Source organism: Carcharhinus amblyrhynchos, chromosome 2 (assembly GCF_965287045.1).
Source record: "Carcharhinus amblyrhynchos chromosome 2, sCarAmb.v2.hapA, whole genome shotgun sequence".
Taxonomy (NCBI): Eukaryota; Metazoa; Chordata; class Chondrichthyes; order Carcharhiniformes; family Carcharhinidae; genus Carcharhinus; species Carcharhinus amblyrhynchos.
The window spans coordinates 44961636-44980922 of NC_137325.1; the positions used below are offsets into that span (position 1 = coordinate 44961636).

Here is a 19287-nt window from a genome sequence, read left to right on the forward strand (position 1 = left end):
GGATTCGCACATAATTCAGCCTTCTAGATATATGGCCCTCAACATTTCAACCTGCAAAGGTAATGTACATTCAAGGTACATAGAGATCTGGAATTCCAGATGTACAAGTAAGCAAGTTTCCCACATGCATAGACAATTCAGCGTTCCATATAAGACATGGTGCATTCCCAGATAGACTGGCAATCCAGCATTCCAAGCACACAGATAATCCAACACTCTGGATACATAGGCTCTCCTCATTGATGATCAATATACAATCCAGCACTCCTGGTATTGAGACACTCAATTACTCCAGATACAGAAACAATTCCAAATGCATAAAGGTTTTGCACTCCTAATATATATCCAACACTGTGAAATTCCAGAACTGAGTCATAATATCCTTGAGCTCCTGTCATCCTTACCCATTCTAGCCTATATGTAACTCTAGTGCAACATCAAAATGTGGTTAATGATTTGTGGTTCAGCAAAGCAAACTGATGTACCAAAGTCTTTCTGTAAGAAACCCTATCACTAAATTTTCTGGGAAATCAGGAATGGGCAATAAATTCCAGCCTTGCTAGTAATACTCATATCCTGTGAATGAATTAAAACAAAAATAAACCAACATCTCCGACATGCAGTCAATGCAAAACCATTGGTGGAGAACAGTGCAGGTATTAAAAACACAGAGAATCATGATGCACAAAAGCAAACAAACCAACAATCTGAATATAATATTTGTGTACTTGTTAAAATATATGAGTGATTCAAAAACATAGACAAGTGGACAATCAGCAACTCAATGAAGAAATCCATTCTCTTAGAGATGAAATTACTGGTAACAGACTAATAATGTGCACATATATAATACTGTAATCCAGCTTCTCAGATAGCTAGAAGTCAATCTAGTTCAGATAATTAAATTTTTGTATCACTGGTTCCATTGATTTCTTACAGATGCAGACAGCTCAGACCTACAAGCAATCCAGCCCGAATATTTGGGGAATCTAGCTCAATTGAATAGTGCAAGCTCACAGGCAGTGGAGAAATGCATTAGTCCAGGCACCATCCAATGACATGAATGAACCAGGGAAATTATACTAGTTGTGGAGTTGAATTAGACACACCAGGCTGTGAAAAATCATAGCAGAGGCAGTACACTCAAGAAACCAGGCATCTGGCAGCCCACAAAAGAAGCCTATCAGCCCAGAAACAGAAGCAATCCATCATCCAAGATGCAGAAATAATTTATCAACCCAATGGCATGCAGTCCAGTAGCCCAATTCCAGATCCTGCAGGCCCGATGCACAGGTAATGTAGTTGAAATATATTTAGCACAGAGACACTTTAAAATTTATTTCTCTCCCCTGTCCATCTCCCATTCTCCTCTGCTCTCACAACATTCCTTTCTCGTTATTTTTAATTTATTAAGTTCCACCAGAAAAAGACAGCAAAAGAAACACATACTTTCACATACTTCAGAATTTACAGCAGATAGTTTCCAAATCAATGTGTTATGTATAACATTTAATTTATGATGGATTAAGGGGAAAGTACTGTACTGTACTGGAGATATTTTTGAAGTGTGTAATGTTATATGTCAACTGCACTTTCCCTACCTGCAGCATCCTATCAAATGCAATTTACAATAATCCAGACTAATTTTTGAATGCCGTTTATGGACCTTTGGAATTTACTGTCTCACACTCCCGCATTCCCATCTGTAAATGTACAGATTGCATGTGACCAATAGACCAGGTTTTTGGTATTAACATGTACAAGCTATTCAGTTATTGTTATTTTCAATGTTCTACTTTTGAAAAATCATATTCTCGTAATTGAATTTTGGGTGCCGCTACATAAATTGAAAGACAAAAAATAAAGTGGTATCCCAGAAGTGAGATTTGACAACATATATTCTGTTCTCATTAGTCTTTTGTTTAATTATTCTGTACTGTCCTCCAAATACATCTTGTGACATGGTCAATAAAATAAGTTTCAAGATTATAAATATATAGCAATGATGTAAAAGAAAAACTATCTTTCAGTATTAATAGTGCACTTGCATTCACAAATATTTGCATACATTCATATGAAGGCACACAGACCACACATATATTGTTTAACTAAACGTTACACCCTCAGGAATTCACTTTCTACTGTGGCCAAGATAATTGTTAAGTGTAAAATTAATCTGACTATAGCTAAGAAGAATGTAGATTTGAGTAATACCAACACTATTTATGGAAAAAGAACAGAACAGAAACTAATATGCAAGGATGTTTACAAACATAAATATAGAGGTCTTCTTATGACATCTAAATGTCAGTTAAACTGTTAAGAAGATAGTAGGCTAATCCTGTCTTTGAACTTTAGGAACTTCATCGTGTATTGATTATAATTATACTGCAGTGCTCTGAAGATGACATAATCTGATTCTATCTATGGAAGGGACCTGACCCCACCTCCCTAAATGCAATTTGGATGACTTTACAACCGTGGTACATTTTATAGTTTGTTTCAATGAAAAACTAAAACCACTTTGTATCAGCATAATCTACATAGTATATATAGTCTGCGTTGATTAGATTGACACAATGTGCCAGAGAATAACACACACCATTGTTATACACTTACTAATATGTTCTAAAGTCAGAATATTGAGCCCAAGGGCAAGTTGAAAGGAGCGCCTCATGTAAACTAGTTGTTCTCATGTGTGCATGAATGAGTGAGTGAAATCCTAATTGTTGTGTTGTTTTGGCTAGTTTAATTGTTCCAAAACTTCTCTATATTATTGCTGCTAAAGTACAGAATGACCAGTTCAGTTTACGTACCTTCTAACAAAGGTAAACAACATAATGAATGGTTTGATCACAATGACAATGATCTTGCCACGTATAAATTACAAATTATTGAGTTCTGAATTAATTGACTCATGTGTAGTATGATGATCCATACATGCAAAATCCACTTTTATAAATTTGAACCTAATGCGTCATACATTGCTGAAGTGTCTTTCTGCTACAACTGCTGATCTTAGCACCAACATCTGAAGAAAATTTTTGCAATGCATTAGAATTCAAAGGGGTAGTGGTAGTTTCAAATTATACACATCAAATCATAGAATGGTTATAACACAGAAATAGATCATTGATTGCATTGTATTTGTGCTAGCTCTTTGCAATAGTAACTTACCTTGTTCCACTCCCCTACCTTATTCCTGTAACCCTGCATTTTTTTTTCCCTTCAGGTAATTATCCAATTCTCTTTGAGGCCTCAACTCAATCTGCCTCCACCACACTCAGACAATGCATTCCAGATCTTAACCACCTATTACATAAAAAGGGTTTTGCTCGTATTACCATTGCTTTGCTTCTTTTGCAAGTCACCTTGAATTGGTGTTCCCTGGTTGTGGATCTTTCACCCTAGCCACGCTGTCTAGATCTTTGCCCACTCACTCAACCTATCTTTATCCTCTTGTAGCTTCCTAATGATCTCTTTACAACTTTTCTACCTATCTTTAGCACCAAATTTAGTGACCATACCTTCTGTCCCTCCGTCCAAGTCATTTATGTAAATTGTAAATGTTGAGGTGCCAGCACTGATCCCTGTGGCACATCATTCATTACATCCCGCCAACCAAATATGACCCATTAATGTGTTAATGTGTTTCCTGTTAGTTTCTTACTGTGTTTACCCAGTCCTACATCAGCATCTCACATCCTGTTAGCTAACCAGTCTTCTATCCATGTCAATATGTTACACTGTGACCTTCATTTTTCCACAAAAACATTTGATGTGGTTTTATGCTTTCTGCCCCCATATTTATAAAGCTCAGGATTCTGTATGCTTTATTAACCACTTTCTCAACCTGCAATGATTTATGCAAAGCCCCTCAGCCCCTCTGTTCCTGCACCTCCTTTATATTATACCCTTTATGTTACATTCCCCCTCCTCATTATTCCTACTATAATGAACCACTGATACTTGTCTGAATTAAATTTTATCTGCTGCTTGTTCACCCTTTTCACTACCCTTTTTGGGTCCTCTTGCAGTTTATCTTTTGCCTCCACACAGTTTCCAGTTTGTCCAATTATCTGAAATAATATTAACAGTCTATTTTGGATGAATAATTCAAATTAGGTTAAATCTTGGTACTGGTAGTACTCTCGCCTTTCAATCGGAAGTCCCACTCCAGAGACATGAGTACATGATGCTGGCTGACACTTTAGTACGGTATTGAGGAAATGTTGTACTGTTGGAAGTGTCACCTTTGGGATGAGACATTAAATGGAGGTTCCTTGCATCCAATTCAGGTGGAAGTCAAGATGCCATGACTCTAATTGATGGAGGAGTGTTCTCCCCACAGTTTATTCATCAGAAATATGGATGATCTACTATTTATATCATTGCTGTTAGAGAACAATCATGGTTGGAAAACGACTGCTGAACTTCTCTTGTGCCAGAAATGACACTTCTAAATTTCTGCAATTTTGATTAAGCTCTGTGGGACATGTTGAGGTCACGAAAGATAAATTCATCTTTCTATTCTTTATCTTTCTTTCTTCCCTTCTGTTACTCTTTTTTCATATATATAACTTTGTATCTAGCTCAAGCATGTTTATGCCATTTTTCAAATTGAAAAAGTAAATTCAAGGTTGGCAGCAATATTGGCAGTTGGCCTGAGGGGAGAGCACAGAATCTATGGTGAACCCTGGTAAAATTTGAAACATATAATAGGCATAATTTAGCAACAGCGATTTTGTGATGGAGCAGATAATCCTCCACCTGAAGTAGCTAAGCTATAAATACCCCAAGGCCATGTGGATTGGCTTGTTTGGCTCACTAAGGAAGCATGAAGAGATAGTGTGAGACCTGAGATTCTTCCACTTGAATCCAGATAAAGCTGTGTGTGAATACCTTAAAAGATAAGAGTAGACAGATTTGAGAAGCTTATAGCTACTTGTGGTTAAACTCCAGTAGTGCTCTGTGACACATTTAGGGTGACTCTAAGCCTTGGCTTATGCTTTCTGGGCTTCATCTGTGACAGAGATTACGAAAGGGAAAGGTACTCTGAAGCATGGTGATAAATATTTTTAGCAAAATTACATTTTTATTTATTTATATCTTAACAATGTGAAACCAGCCGTTGAACTAAATGTACTGATTGCTTATGTCCAATGGCAAACTATTATGTATTAATGTGCAGATTTTGGCCAGCTCAACATCTGATGTAATTTCCAGGCCAAAGTATAACCATGGCACTACACTTCATCACATTGTGTGGCTTTTGCTCTGTGACTTTGGGTTATTAACAGACGATTAATGATACAGACTAACAGAGGGGTGAAAGGCCACTTCAGATCATTGAAGTGCACTGCAAATTAAAACAAATGTTTAGAAACAAGCAGCTTGTTTTTTTTTGACAGGCATTTAATGACACAGAAACAAATTGGAGAAGTCTTTCCATAGAAAATAATGTGATTAGATAATGCTTTCTCTTAGCTGATCCAGACATCTCTTAAATTGTAGTAATTTCCATATGTCATGGGCTGAATGATCCAAAAGTTATTCATTTTATGACAGGACTTGCATGGATTAGATTAGACAAGTACTAAAATTAGAACAAACTAAGACTTGCTAAATATTTGTATTTGTCAAGGATTTGTCAATGATAATTTTACACACAAATTTTACCATTTTTGATGTTCACCCTATGTGTATTGACACAATATATTGGTGTATACATTTTAGACACCCTTGGAACTACTAGTTGAGAAACTGAATCATATTTTGTAACACTATATGCTGCTACCTGGTTTTTGGCTTTGCATGTAACTGTTTTATAACTATACTGCAAAGATGACTTGAAAAAAAAAACAATTATGATCATTTTAAAGTTAAAAATAATTACATGTGCAATTGGCTAATTTTCATGACGAGCTGGCCATCATTTTGCTTCATTGTTCTTGTGAAGGTTTATGTTGACGTGGCGCAATACATAAATCTTCCACTGCACGGATCTAATTATTTTGTTTTCATGTAAAATTGTGTATTCTTGTTGTTTTATTTTAACTGTAGTATGACAATAGCGTAATGTTTGAAAAAAATGAAATGTGTATGTCATAAATCATAAATATTTTCATGTGTCAATGATTTCTAAAGCTTAATTGGTTGATTTTCAAATGTCGTTTAAGTCTGCCTTTTACAAATGAGAAGGTGTTGTGTCAGAGTCTATTACCTCGGCTGGACATCTTTCTCTAAGTTAAAAAATAGAACCATCAGCACGGGTTTGAGAGGTCGATAAAGCTTTTAGATTTTGAGATGTTTTCAGGGAGCCCATTTCCTGCGGCTAAGAGTTGTTAATGGAGCTTAAGGAATTATCTTATGACTCTGTGTTTGAGAGCAGTTATTTCCTTGCTTATGTTCCCTTGTCGAGGCTGAATATGCTGCTGTCAAACTCTGTTAATGAAAAGTAACGCGTCGGTGATTACAGTTTTATTTGGGCTCTATGTAAAAAGCGCTGTTAATTTAGCATCCCCTCCTCTGTGTGTTTGAATTTGCCACGGCTGAATGATTTAAGAGTATCCAGCGAAAACTGATTCTTTTTTTCACCCTCAGCACAATCTACCTTTCCATTCCAATTTCAGTACAATTGCATCTCCCCACCTACAAAGTCTAATGGCTACATTACCCAGACTTTGTCAGTTGCATTATTTTTGAAAATTATTTATTTGTCTAAGGTTTCAGTTAAAGGCTCTGGCTGGCCCGGGCTACATTAAAATTCATCATACTCCAGCCTCTAGCTGTACACTTTCCCCTGGAGAATAGACTTTCGCTATTACTGTCAAGTACCCTTGACTCTTTTTTTGCCCTTTTATCTATTACAACTAATTCAAGTTATTTTTGCCCTTTTCAGCGAAAACGTGCTCACCGTAAAGCCTAGTCTGCCTTAGAGATCAGAGGGTGCAGAGCTTCTAGAAATTGAGGGGTTAGTGTCAAGATGAAATTTTCACTTCAAATTATCTTAGCTGTTGCACATTTGGGCGACCAGGGCTCTTGTCAAAATCTTTGACAAGTGGGTCTAGCAAATAGCAACATTTGTGATCGCGACAATATCATCAAAGAACAGGAAAGTTTAATACAGTGACAAGATATGTGACTGCATAAATCCTTATTGTACTAGATCTGGCTCATGATATATACAGAAGACATTGAATTTACCCACTATAACTATAGGATGATAAATTGAATTTTCTGCTTTAGTGCATAGTTTGTAATATGGTATCATCATAGGTCGTGTTTACAAACACGACTAAACAGATATGTAATACGTTTCACACAGTTCTTACTTTATATTTTAGTAATAGAAAATACAGCCTTCAATCCAATTTATTTTCTTACTGAGGTTAATGTGCAGAATGTTCGGATTCTTTTTATATCATACACATACAAGACGAGAGGGAGAAAAAAAAGACTGCTTCTCAAATCAGGATTTCAAAACAAGCCATTTAGCACTTTAGTATATTACAGTTCGCAGCCATAATAATTGTGGCTTTTTTTAATAAAATGTTTGCAGACGCTGTTCCATTTTGTTGAGAATTGTATGAGGTGTTTGTGAAAATGAATTAAGGTGGATGACAAACATTCAGAGCAACAACTATTGTGGGCTGGTACAACAGAATGCAAATATGTTATTTTGTATTTTTCTCGCCGGAAGTTTAAAAAGTTATGCAAAATAGGAACTGGGCGTTTTATGAATAGCAACCTTATGTTATGTGAAGCATACTCGTAATAATGACTGTGCAACCATTCTCTTCATCCAATAAACTGAAATCGGGACAACAAATTGAGTGTTTTATTCGCAAGTGTTACTTTTCTGGCAATACTTTTAACTGAATAGTTACATAATGCAGCTTTTGTTTGTGCCCAGCAAATGCAAAGGAGTTCTTAAAATATATTGAATAATGTGATATTTTTATGCATTGTTTAATATTTTGAGGCCAAGAAGATATTTTATGATTTTTAGTCAATAAACCAGTGACATACAATTTCAGCCATCCTGCTCCTGCCATCCTGTTAGATATTAGAACTAAAACTAAATTTTCTGTATTAAATATATTCCCAATTTAACTCGAATCTGTAAACACGCACCTCCCAGCTCTACGAATGCGCATGCACCCTGGCACCTTAACCCTTAAATCCTGTTTCCGAACATTAGTGCTGAAATGTTCACATTTTTCTGTGACTGGAGCTATGACCGAATGTTTTTATTTCATTTTACGCAAATAGAGACTTGACAATTTAACTTAATTCAAGTTTGAAGAGGCGATGAAGATAAGTTTTCAAAATCAAAATATTTGGACTATGTTTAATCTAATGTGACATGGTATCAATGAGTTTAAGTGTACAATAGAATAAAACTCGGCAAAAGAAGTGTTGGTTGGAAAAGCAGCTTACTTTTTCAATGACGATTTCCCCAAAATACAGTTTTTCTAATGTACTGTAAGTACATGACACTCAAATACCATATCAGGTATAAGTTGCAGGTTATTTTCACTGTATCTAAAACAGGCAATGCGAATAATATGGTTTGTGGAAACGTTTAGTTAATGTGGCACAACTTTAAAATGGGAAATTGAAGCAGTGTCGCTTTGGCTCAAGCTTGCATCATTCTATCTGTCCATAATGTAACCAGACAAACACTCGTTAGTTACCTCGAAAAGAGCACATTTATTTCAGTGCACATATGTTTAACATATATTCTCGTATGTTTCAAAGCCAAAGAATTGTGCAATGGTGTAAACTTTTAATAAGTGTTGCTTGTGATCCATTGGCAGAGCTTGACGGTAGCATAAATATTTTTTTCCAAAACTGGATTTTCGGGGAATTAAATTTGCATGCTTTCAAGCAGGCTGCGAATTCCAATCCATGATACCCACTTCTGTAAACATTGGGATATTGTAAACGTTACCGATATGTCTATACTATAGTTCAGACGTGCTTTCCAACGTGGACTTGAATAAATTACACAGCACTATTCAGTTAAAGAGCTCTTGAAGTAACTGCAGTTAGTTTGTGAAACGTTTAAAACAGTGATGAAATATATATATAAAGTCTAATAAAAGACGGGCTGGGTTTGTGAATAGAACGTCTCAAGGTTAAAGTTTGCCTCTTCGTAGTCCATCAGCAGGTCCAGAAAAAAGTCCACACCATTTTGATTTGTTATGAACAAAACATTTTGTTTCCTGTTTTAGGAAATGCTGAGAGGTCCTTATTAGTTTCTTGTTGGGGTAAGCCCGTGATCTGTCCTTTAATCATATTTGTAGGAGTTCCTAAAGAACGCCCCATTGCCTCTGTATCCAAGATAGCACCTTTGGTGGTGGCCCAGGAAACGGTAGTGTTGGTCAGTGCCTGGTTCAAAGTGCTGTGCCTGAGTAGCGGGTCGTGGAAAACCCCATCTACCCAATTCCTCAGGGTGGTTACTGGGGAATCTTGTCTGTCCACCACGCTGGTAGGCACAGAGGCCAAGGGAGGCGACGAGGAGATGGCCTGTTGATGCCGTTTCAGCATGCAAGATGGATACTCAGTTTGACTCAGGGAAGTCGCGGTTTGAGCTAGGGACCAGATCCGAGGTTTGTTGTCAAGCAGTTGCTGACTCTGCTGTTGCTGCTGGAAGCAAAGCTTGGAGTCGCACCCTCTCTGTCTTCCTGCCATGAGGTCTTGCTCGGAGCTCGCCATTACTCGCTTGAGACAGTCCTTGACCTTTTCAGAATGGCGATCTCCCGGTGTTGAAAGGGGAATCTTTAAAGAGAGCTTCTTGCACTGGCCAGTCGGGCAGTCGGAGACCCTGATCTGATTGCTGTCCATCTGCTGAAATGGCCCTTTCAGTTCACACTCATCACTTTCTGTCTCGATCCCATCAAAGTCATCCAGGTCACTTAGCTGCAGTTCTTTGTCTTCTTTGCATGTGGTATCTATCAAAAACATAAGTTTCAGAAATGTGAAGATAAGTTTGGAAGGGTGTTCTAATTAATTTAAACCGTTTATCATATACTCGCATTAAACAAAAACTGACTATAAGTTGTAAGGCTTTTATTGTCTTATCATTTTTAATATATATATTCTCGAGTTTGTTTTTCTAGCGACATTTTATATATGCGAGATGTATTTAGCTATAAAGTACATGATATGGTGTTGGATTTACGCTTGTACATGTCTACCGAAGAGAATACAGAGAAAGCGAACCATCATTGTGTTTATCTTGCGGGCTTTTATTGTTTGGACTTTCATCTTCTTCCTCGTCGTATGGTTTCTTGTCATCGGTGCATTTATTCCTGGGCGACCAGGTCATTTTATTCTCTTTCTTGAGTCTCCTCCTGGCGTTGGCGAACCAAGTAGAGACCTGGGTCAGGGTCATCTTGGTGATGATGGCCAGCATGATCTTCTCTCCTTTGGTGGGGTAGGGGTTCTTCCTGTGCTCCTGCAGCCAGGCTTTGAGAGTGCTGGTGGTTTCCCGGGTTGCATTTTTACGCCTGGCGCCTGGGTCCACAGCACCATATCTAAGTTTGTTCAAGAATAATTGAAAATTAATAAAAGGTGGACTGTCATTATACAGACTCTATCCGCTTTGAATTTGCCACATGGCTTCTGAACGTGGAATGTCATAGTACACTTGAGTGAGCCATTTTACAAGCTCAGTATTTGGTTTGTAGATAAACGCAAATAGATTAAATATAGCAAGAATATTAAAACGTGATTAAACACGCCCACCTAACACATTTCTGGAATATGGAATCTTGGAAAACTAATGATTTCGCATCGCTGACTTTCCTGATAATCGGTTTTTATCGCTGCCTTTTTATTCTCTTTACGTTTTGTTATGTCTTAAAAAAGTAAGATCTGGATATTTCACTTGCTATAATCAGTGGGCGGAATATAAAACACAGGTAATTTACCACTATGTGTAAAGATCATGTGCAATGCACATTTACTTTCGCTTCGCTTATATCATTTATTTGGCTGAGATGCCTGACAGTGGCTTTTGGAATATAATATTGATCCCCGTTGTGATAAAATATACGATTGAACGGGCGCCAGCTAAATTAAATGGAGGCATAAAATGCTCAAGCTCCTGAAAAAAATGTTGGACGAGCGAGTGTTACAGAAACGGGCGCAGGAAGGGAAAGGGGATGAAATGTGACAGTTGTCAGGCCGTCGCGCCTCCCCGGTTTATTTTTTTTTAAAGCATTCACTTTCTCTAAACTTGTCGGAGGGTTCTTGTTCATTCGACAATACTACTACAATTCGCTCAAATACAGTTGACTGTACAATCATACTCCTTCCTTCTCGGGTAAAACAGTTAAATGCGCTAAAGTAAGACACTCAGCTACACTTCAATATTTAATGTAGCCCAGCCGGGAAAGGTCACACACACGCAGTGGGCTTGAAGCGTTAAAGTGTCTTAAGTGGTTTTTTGACAATCTTGAAACTAATAACTGTATAGATACGCACACTATTAACATTTCCTATATATAAGGTGCAGACACCACTATACAAAAGAGTTTGACAAGTGGGAACGCTAAAAAATAAGTCACGATCAATTCAAACCCCCAAGCAGCCACCTTTCCTCTCATTTCACGGTGATTGGATTCCGTGTTTTGATGTACTTTGCGTGTAGCTGCACTGAAAAGCCAATTTGTTCTTTTTTTCACATTTCCAAGAAAACTGGAGTTTTTTTTAATATTGCGTGTTTAAAATAGTTCAGAAGTTATACGTATTTGCGCACAAGCACATCTCTCAAATGGCTGCCCGGTGTTTGTTCCAGTAATGGTTTAAAAACAAGTATACAGTATTGCTATAATCGCAAGTGTAAATACTTGGAGTGGGCTAGGGTGGTCTTCTTGCGCACCTGTCATACTGATACTGTCCCAAGCTAGGATCATATGGATAATAGGCAGCTGCCTGGGTGATTCCCGCATGCGCAGATCCTGCCGCATCCTTGGTGTCAAAGGGACTCTGAAAAAGACATGTTGGCACATCTTGACTTCATTACCAGCACTTTCATTTAATGGAAAAACTCTGCGCTGATTGCTTTGATCAGCGGAAGAGCAGCGTCAAAACTGTACAAACAATGGCATGTTTCAATCAGATCAGTAGTAATAACTTTAGGATCACCTGGCATTTAAGTTCAGGTCGAGTTTCTTTTAAATGCTTTCCATCAATATGTGTTCCAATCTAAGACCAACCTGAAACTAAGGTTGCGAACGGTGGGGAAAGATGGAAAACTTATTTCAGGTTCTGATACTTTAGTTGTCAAACTTCAATTTCTGTAATGCTTTCATTTGCTTGTTTTCAAATTGCTACTTCTTATAGGGACACTCCTCTCTGCCTGGGGATTGATCCATCACGCCATGTCCAGTTATAAAATGGCATTTTTCTGGCAGCTGTACTCATAACATAATTGAACTATATTTTCAGTACATAAATAGGCTTGAGGGACCGGAGATGCCATTTGCCAAAATACATAATTAAACAAAATGCATTGTGCACAAATGCTTCCAAATTGCATAAACGTGCTCTAATTCAGTGTGATACATGTTCATTGCTCTATACATTTCACATATCTATATATATATGATAGTGAAGGATAGGCCCTTCAGTTGAGAAATGCAAATGAATGTACATTTATATATCTATGTGGACACTTCAGATTTTAAGGCAGGTTTCAGGAAAACGTTCAGTACTGCGGATAATATTTATAACAGTGTTCATAGACTACTAATAAACCATGGTCAGCGCGTTTCCCGCAGAGAAGGTGTTGTATAATAAGTGGTGGGATGTTATCTAATAGTTACTACTGCAAGTTAACTCTGAGGAATTCGCAATTTGGCTTTACGATCAAGTTACTTGAAGATATCACAATGCGGCATACAGTTGCTGCCTTTCAAAATTGAACAATTGCAGTTTACTAACGTTGGTTGAAATACTTGTTCTGAGTCAAAGGAAGAAAGAGCAATTACCAGCCTAAATCAATGGGCTGACCTAATACTAAAGCCCTCAATGTTGAAACATGGGCAGCTTGTTTTGCCCAATCCTAATTGATGGTGGTAATAATAGAGATGAGAGGATTACTTACCAGTGAATAGAAAGCAGAGGGTTCTGTCCCATAGGTGACATAGTTGCCATATCCCTGGTTGGTGGTATACGGGCTCCCATACATTCCGAGGGCAGCAGCTGAGTTGAGCTCATGCCTGGCTGTGGCCAGCAGCCTGCTCTCATACATGGGACAATAGACAGGGGTTTGAGCAGAGGCGGCAGCCCCTGAATCCACCAGCGTCCTGCCGCTTGACTCACAGCACGTAGTCAGGGGATTGGTGCTCATCAGGAACTATATATATAAAAAGACAAATAATAGAAACATATATAAATTGGGGGATTGTTTCTGCTGCATATCTCCACAGGGACTCCTTTATATCGTTCTTGTGCGATTGCTCAGTTTATTTTCCCCATTGCAGAAAACACGTCTCTTTAGATCAACTTCGCTCCTTCCAATTACGCATGCATTTATTATTATGGACAGTAAAGTTAAGCCACGTCACATTTTATCTGTATTGAAGTGAATTCAGGATCAGCCTGTGGGCAAAGCAATGTTGAAAAGCGAAAACGGCCACTAGCAATCAATTAGCCCCTGAATGCGATCAAAAAAATTGAAGGATCGATGTGACATACCTGAGGTGCTGATGTGTAGGGATATCCGAACTGCGGGTACGACATTGTCCAAGGCTCCCAACATTCAGAAAAAGGAGCGAGAGAGAGACGCCTGATCTCCACGCTATTGCAGCTTTGCTCGGTTTCACCGTACCAGTTGATTGACAAGCGCACAGGCTCCTAGATTCTCGATAGGGCGAAGGAAAACGGCACATTTAATTTATTTACATACAGCTTCAAACTTTTTTCTACCCCCCTCCCCACCCCCTTCTCCCACTTCCCTGTCCACAACCAAGCTAGTTTAGGTATCTCGTTTTACAGGATGGCTGGACGTTACAGTTGGTTTCGAAAATGAGTGCTTTTGCAAGCGGGTAAAACACACAAAGATAGCGAGTCAGATACAAAGTGTTCTGCTCCTGAACTTAGTTATTATCAGTAGGCATGACGTCAGATAAAGCCAGCTTTAAAAATGCCTCCAGTCTAACTCCTAGATACCTTCACGGTGGGGAGGGAATAAAAAAAAGCATAAATGCTTCAAGTATAAATGCAGAAGAACAGCCCCGAGTTAAGTGCAGCCTCAATATGAGTTCCAAGCTAATTGAGCACAATATGGTATTTATACTAATTTAGCCACGACCATTGTTACAATCGGGTCGCCCTGTGTGGAAATGGCCGCTCAAAGTGCGGTCACTATTATTGGGTTAATAGTTGTTCGCTGATGGCTGGGGAAGGAGCTGAATTTAATTAGAAACATATTAATGAACAGCTGCAACTTGTGCTCCACCCTATTGTACCACAGTAATAGAGGGTAGGAAAGTCAACAGCCACAGCAAGAGTGAGCTTCACCATATCTCAATACAGCCACAGACTCACTACTGTGCTACTTAAACCAACAGTAAGTCAGTTCAACTAATACCCTGCCTGCAAAGGGGGGATATCAATTCTTGATGCGTTAGCTAACATGTGTGTGCTTAAAGGTAAAGTGTGAGGTTCCAAACATGTATCCAATCATTAAACTACAGTGGTGGCTTATCCATTAATGGAACAATTGGCCAGGAAACACATGATTTATGGAAAATAATTAAGAACTGGCATATTTATGCATTTTACAGGACACTAATGTATGTAATACTGAATTTTCCCCTTTCTCTTCTATGAATTGAAGGTAGAAGTTTTCCCCTGTGTGCGTGTATAATGTGTCACAGAGACTTGACATTGGTACTGAATAAACAGGCGAACTTCAGATGATCATTCACTAGATTCGTGTTTATGTTTGTTGACACAAACGTTCTGAACGAACTACTCTTGTAGTCCTGAGTGAATACTGCGAATCGTTTCTCACTCTCTCTCCTTAGCTTCGGACTTTATCTATCTGAACTGATCTATGGAACAGAAAATATAGGCAGAGACATGTCTGACTTCTTGCAACAGATAAACGTGAAGAAGCTCCCCACCCCCCATCTTAAATCGCGCCTTGCTTTGGTGCTACTGTATAGTACATTTCTGTACAAACCCATGGTGTGTAGACTTGCTCGAATGTTCATGGGTTCAGACATGTGAATAGCCGCGGGGTCACACTCTAATTAATGATGATGTTCTACTATTCTCCCCAGCTGGAAGACTGCCTCCAAGAAACGAATCTGCCCGCTTTGACAGCTCGATAGTGGGTGATTGATGACTATCCAGAGAACACAGTCTACATAATATAATATCTCCTGCATAATTGCTTCAATTTACAGATGAAAGTACGTGTTCTCAAATTGAGTTAGGCTTTGTAAAACAGTATTTTGACATATTAGGTTTTTAAAAAAATAATGAAAATTACCTGCATTTAAAAAATCCAGAAGGATCAGTGATCGTGATATTTTTTACAACATGGAGACACATTAAGTTGAATATTTCAAACTGTACAGATCGCTATCTTCCAATTAGATTTATATGTGATCTGTAAGAAACTGAAAAGACCATTAAAAAGTTTTGAAATGACGCTCTCCTCTACGGAAATTAACTCACAAATAACGTTTCTTAGACTCTTCACTTACAGACGTAACAAGCTAGAGAATGAAAGTTTAAAAGCATTCAATCTGGGAATAGTAAATTCAACCTGAGTTTTCAGATGTGTACTCTAATGCAATATCATACATCCCTCTGATAAGAATATATTTCTACAGGTGCACAACGCTTTACCGTTTGGATACCCATCCTTACAATCATATTCACACACATTTCCCCTTCCCAGTGAGGTCCTGATGTCATTGCCTATTTACGTACCAGCGACAGGGGTCACTTGAGAATTGTAAATATAGGCAATGTACTCTTTAATTCTTCAATGAGCTCTATCATGTAGATTTTTAATTACTTCAGATACTGTTACCCAAAGCTCAAGTCTTTCTCAATATAGCAATAGACGTGGTACAATATTACTGTTGGGGCATTAATGTTTTTTCTTAACCCTGTATTATCCGGCGCACATCTCAGTAAGACAATAATGTTACGTAAAGACATATCTAGGCGTACAGGACATAATTGCACTGCAAAAATGAGAATGTTTGTAAAACTGATGACCGGAATGATTTGCTTTCAAAGAATGATTTCCTTTCAACCTCTGAAATTAAGGTTGTGAAATAGGCAGAATGAGCGAGACAGACAGAGAAAGAGAACAAGAGGCGAGACTGCATGAGATGGCAGCGAGAGCTCAGTTTTGCACATATCACTTGATATCTCTTAAAGGTGCTGGTCCCGGAGAAGATTCCAAGATACAATCGGCTACTAAACCGCGCGCAAACCTATTAAACATCTATTATCAATGCACGAGTGAGCACATGAGATCCCAGTAATGGAACACATACGCGTTTCAGAGCGCAGGTCAGCCGTGTCAAGTGGTTTCATATCAAACTGTTTTAAGAGAGATGGCGAGATTTAATGACACCTCCAGACACAAAAGGAGATAATAATTGAAACACAAAGCCAGAATGTTTGAAATCGAGATACGTTCTGAAGGCCAATGGGCATATTGAAAAATTATCAACATCTGCCAAATAACTTTTTGTTGACTTCAAAGACTTACGTTTTGCAATAGCCAAAATAAGAATAAAACAAGAATGAAAATCTTTATAAGATCAGTAACATGAATTATAAGGATACTTTATAAAGAGTACATGCAGATCTCATTTTGATTGTTTTTTGTTATATACATCTAGATCTTCATTTTAGGCAAAATAAGCACATTTAGAAAATCAACGCTTTAAATTAATTAATTCGGCAAAAGTTTTGATGCAACTCGATGAATCCAAGATGCTCTTAAGATGAGAGCATTTCGGTAAACTTCCTGAATCTCCTCTGCTTTGTCAATGTTGTTGGGAAGTCCTATGAAATATTTAGATACATCAGCATATGCTTTTACACTAAAATAACACAAGGGCTACCCGAAACAAAGTCAGAGTTGTTCACGATAAGGATTTAAAGCAAACCTGACACTTGCTGACAAATAAAGTGAGCTGTACATGTTGTCCATTTAGGGCTGTGACATAGAGCTGAATGCCAAGACGAACAGTTAGTAACTATTCCCTCACTCTTCCTGTCCTCCTGGACATCAAGTGAACACCACTTCTCCTATTGCACACTCCCATTCCAAGCGGATAGGCTTAGCCACAAAAGCATGTCAAAAGTAGACAACACTGGTGAAAGTGAACAAGTTATAGTAAGCTTGTGAATGGAAATCACTGCTCCAAATTATAGAACAATTAGATCTTCGGAGGAATTTTTGAGTCAGTTTGTCTTTGTAAGGTCAGATTTTTTTAAACGATTCGAATATATAGCTAATGCATATTTTAATGCGACAGTACAGCAATTAACTTCCAGTGAACACCGTGTAGTGTAATCTCAGTTTTAATTCACCCTCCACCAACCTGAGCCTCATTCACTCCAAACATAACTGCGAGCGGCTCTTCTCAAATGTCCACCCGATTTGCCATCTGAAGTCAAAAGTTAAGCTATTGTTACTCGTAAAATGATCCTTGTTTAAACAGATAATCTCCTGAAACACCGAGCTGGGGCTGATGGGCACTCATTACACCAATGGGACCTTAACAAAGAACAGTCCACATCAATTTGTCAGTACACACGTTGCTACATAGAAATAAATGGGAGATTAAAACACTGCCCCTGAACTTGCTTTCATTTTATTGCATTAAATCTTAGTAATACCGCTTCTTCACAATTTTAAGCACTCTTTCCATATGTACTTACACCATATGGAGCCCATGGTTTGTTTCTGAAATACATAGACTACTCTGTGACAGATCAATACATTTTCCCAAAAGTTTAAAAAGGATTTATGTTTTTTTAAAAGTATTTACACAAGCACCAGGCAAAAGTAAAATATGGCCAGGAGAAGAATGTCTCCTTTTTTTGTTACCTATTTCTTGCTCTGGGTTAGCGATCGCACATTCCCATTGACGTGCGGGGAACATCTGGAGGTAAAGTTGAACGGTCGCTGTGGCCCATGTGTGAGGTTTGCAGGTCTTACCAGTGATGCTTGCAGAGAGCTCATGCAGGCATTTCCCACCCTCCCTATCTGATTCACAATTGGGGAAATATTTTCAGCCCCTTGAGCTCGAGAAGCACTCCAGTAAAACAGTGACGTACTGAGGCTGCATTGCTCTTTACCTCACTCTCCTTAAAGATACAATATTTCCTTAGGAGGAGTTCTTGTGGCTTGAATAGGGAGCACATTACTCAATTCTTTTCAAAGTTCAGCAATCCCCAAAAAACAGTCCATCTACTGATATATTTTTTAAAAAATGTCCCTGACAGGATCTGTTCAGCAAATGAGGCCGATAAGTATGAAGGGTATGATCCAAGCATCAAAATAGATTTACTTTTTGAGATTCACTGCCCTCTCTTTTCGGAGACCCTAGTGCCTGGACACCAAATGCTCTTCTTAAACAGGACTGCGCCAAGCCCACCCCCTTGCATTCATGACAGAGGAAAATGACATTTAGACAAGACAAATCAATACAATATAGTCAAGGTATTAATTCATGATTCAAACAGCGCTGCGGTTTACCTTCGCAGTCACCCTGTCAATATCGCTTCGCATAACTGTCAGCACCCTCGGCAATCTTATCCTTAAGCACAACTTGTGGAGTATGCCTCTTCAAATAAAATTTCTTGAATGTATCAAGCGGAAGATAACTTTACACCGATGTTTTGCATTATCATTAATCAGTAAAGTGATTGGCTTAACTTTGGCAGGCGATTTTGATTTTCTGATGCTTTTATTCTATCAACTATTGTTATGCTTACTTCTCAAGGCAATTCATAAGATATGCAAGATCATCTCTTGACAATAATAATATGAACTATATTTTTAAAGCATCGATAAATCTATAGTACTTATATAAAATAAAATTACACATGGTTGGTTTGCAATCACTGTTTTTGCTACCAGATTGTGACGGGTTGCATATGCTTGCTGTTAGCAGCAGAATGCAACGAGTAGCAGTGTGAATTTATGCAAAGCAGTTATATCATGACTGCTGCTATTCAGCTATGGCCAGTGTCAAGTCTTTTATTCCCATATAAATTATGATT

General features: G+C 38.2%; 1 protein-coding gene across 7 annotated transcripts; it reads right to left on the bottom strand.

Annotated features, from left to right (window-relative positions):
- Window positions 1-8695: 8695 nt before the first annotated feature.
- irx4b (iroquois homeobox 4b) lies at window positions 8696-18370 on the bottom strand. Of its 7 annotated transcripts, none has more exons than XM_080205202.1 (7): window positions 18110-18370; window positions 15518-15637; window positions 13714-13872; window positions 13121-13372; window positions 11894-12000; window positions 10231-10544; window positions 8696-9959 (listed from the first exon to the last, which is right to left on the bottom strand). In XM_080205202.1, exons 2-7 carry the CDS (start codon window positions 15521-15523, stop codon window positions 9208-9210), a joined length of 1590 nt encoding a protein of 529 aa, XP_080061328.1. In that variant the 5' UTR covers window positions 15524-15637; window positions 18110-18370; the 3' UTR covers window positions 8696-9207. The 7 variants fall into 7 exon arrangements, with proteins under 7 accessions (XP_080061328.1, XP_080061312.1, XP_080061341.1 ...); XM_080205186.1 differs by having other exon boundaries at window positions 15518-15647; XM_080205215.1 differs by having other exon boundaries at window positions 13714-13879; window positions 15518-15647.
- Between the last annotated feature and the right edge of the window lie 917 nt (window positions 18371-19287).

What these genes read in the sequence shown, in the direction of transcription:
- irx4b (XM_080205202.1), bottom strand. An exon ending in CCTCTGCTTTCTATTCACTG is followed by an intron (nt 12,001 to 13,120) that starts GTAAGTAATCCT and finishes TGTCTTTTTCAG; the next exon opens with AGTCCCTTTGACACCAAGGA. An exon ending in GGACAGTATCAGTATGACAG is followed by an intron (nt 10,545 to 11,893) that starts GTGCGCAAGAAG and finishes GAACAAACTTAG; the next exon opens with ATATGGTGCTGTGGACCCAG.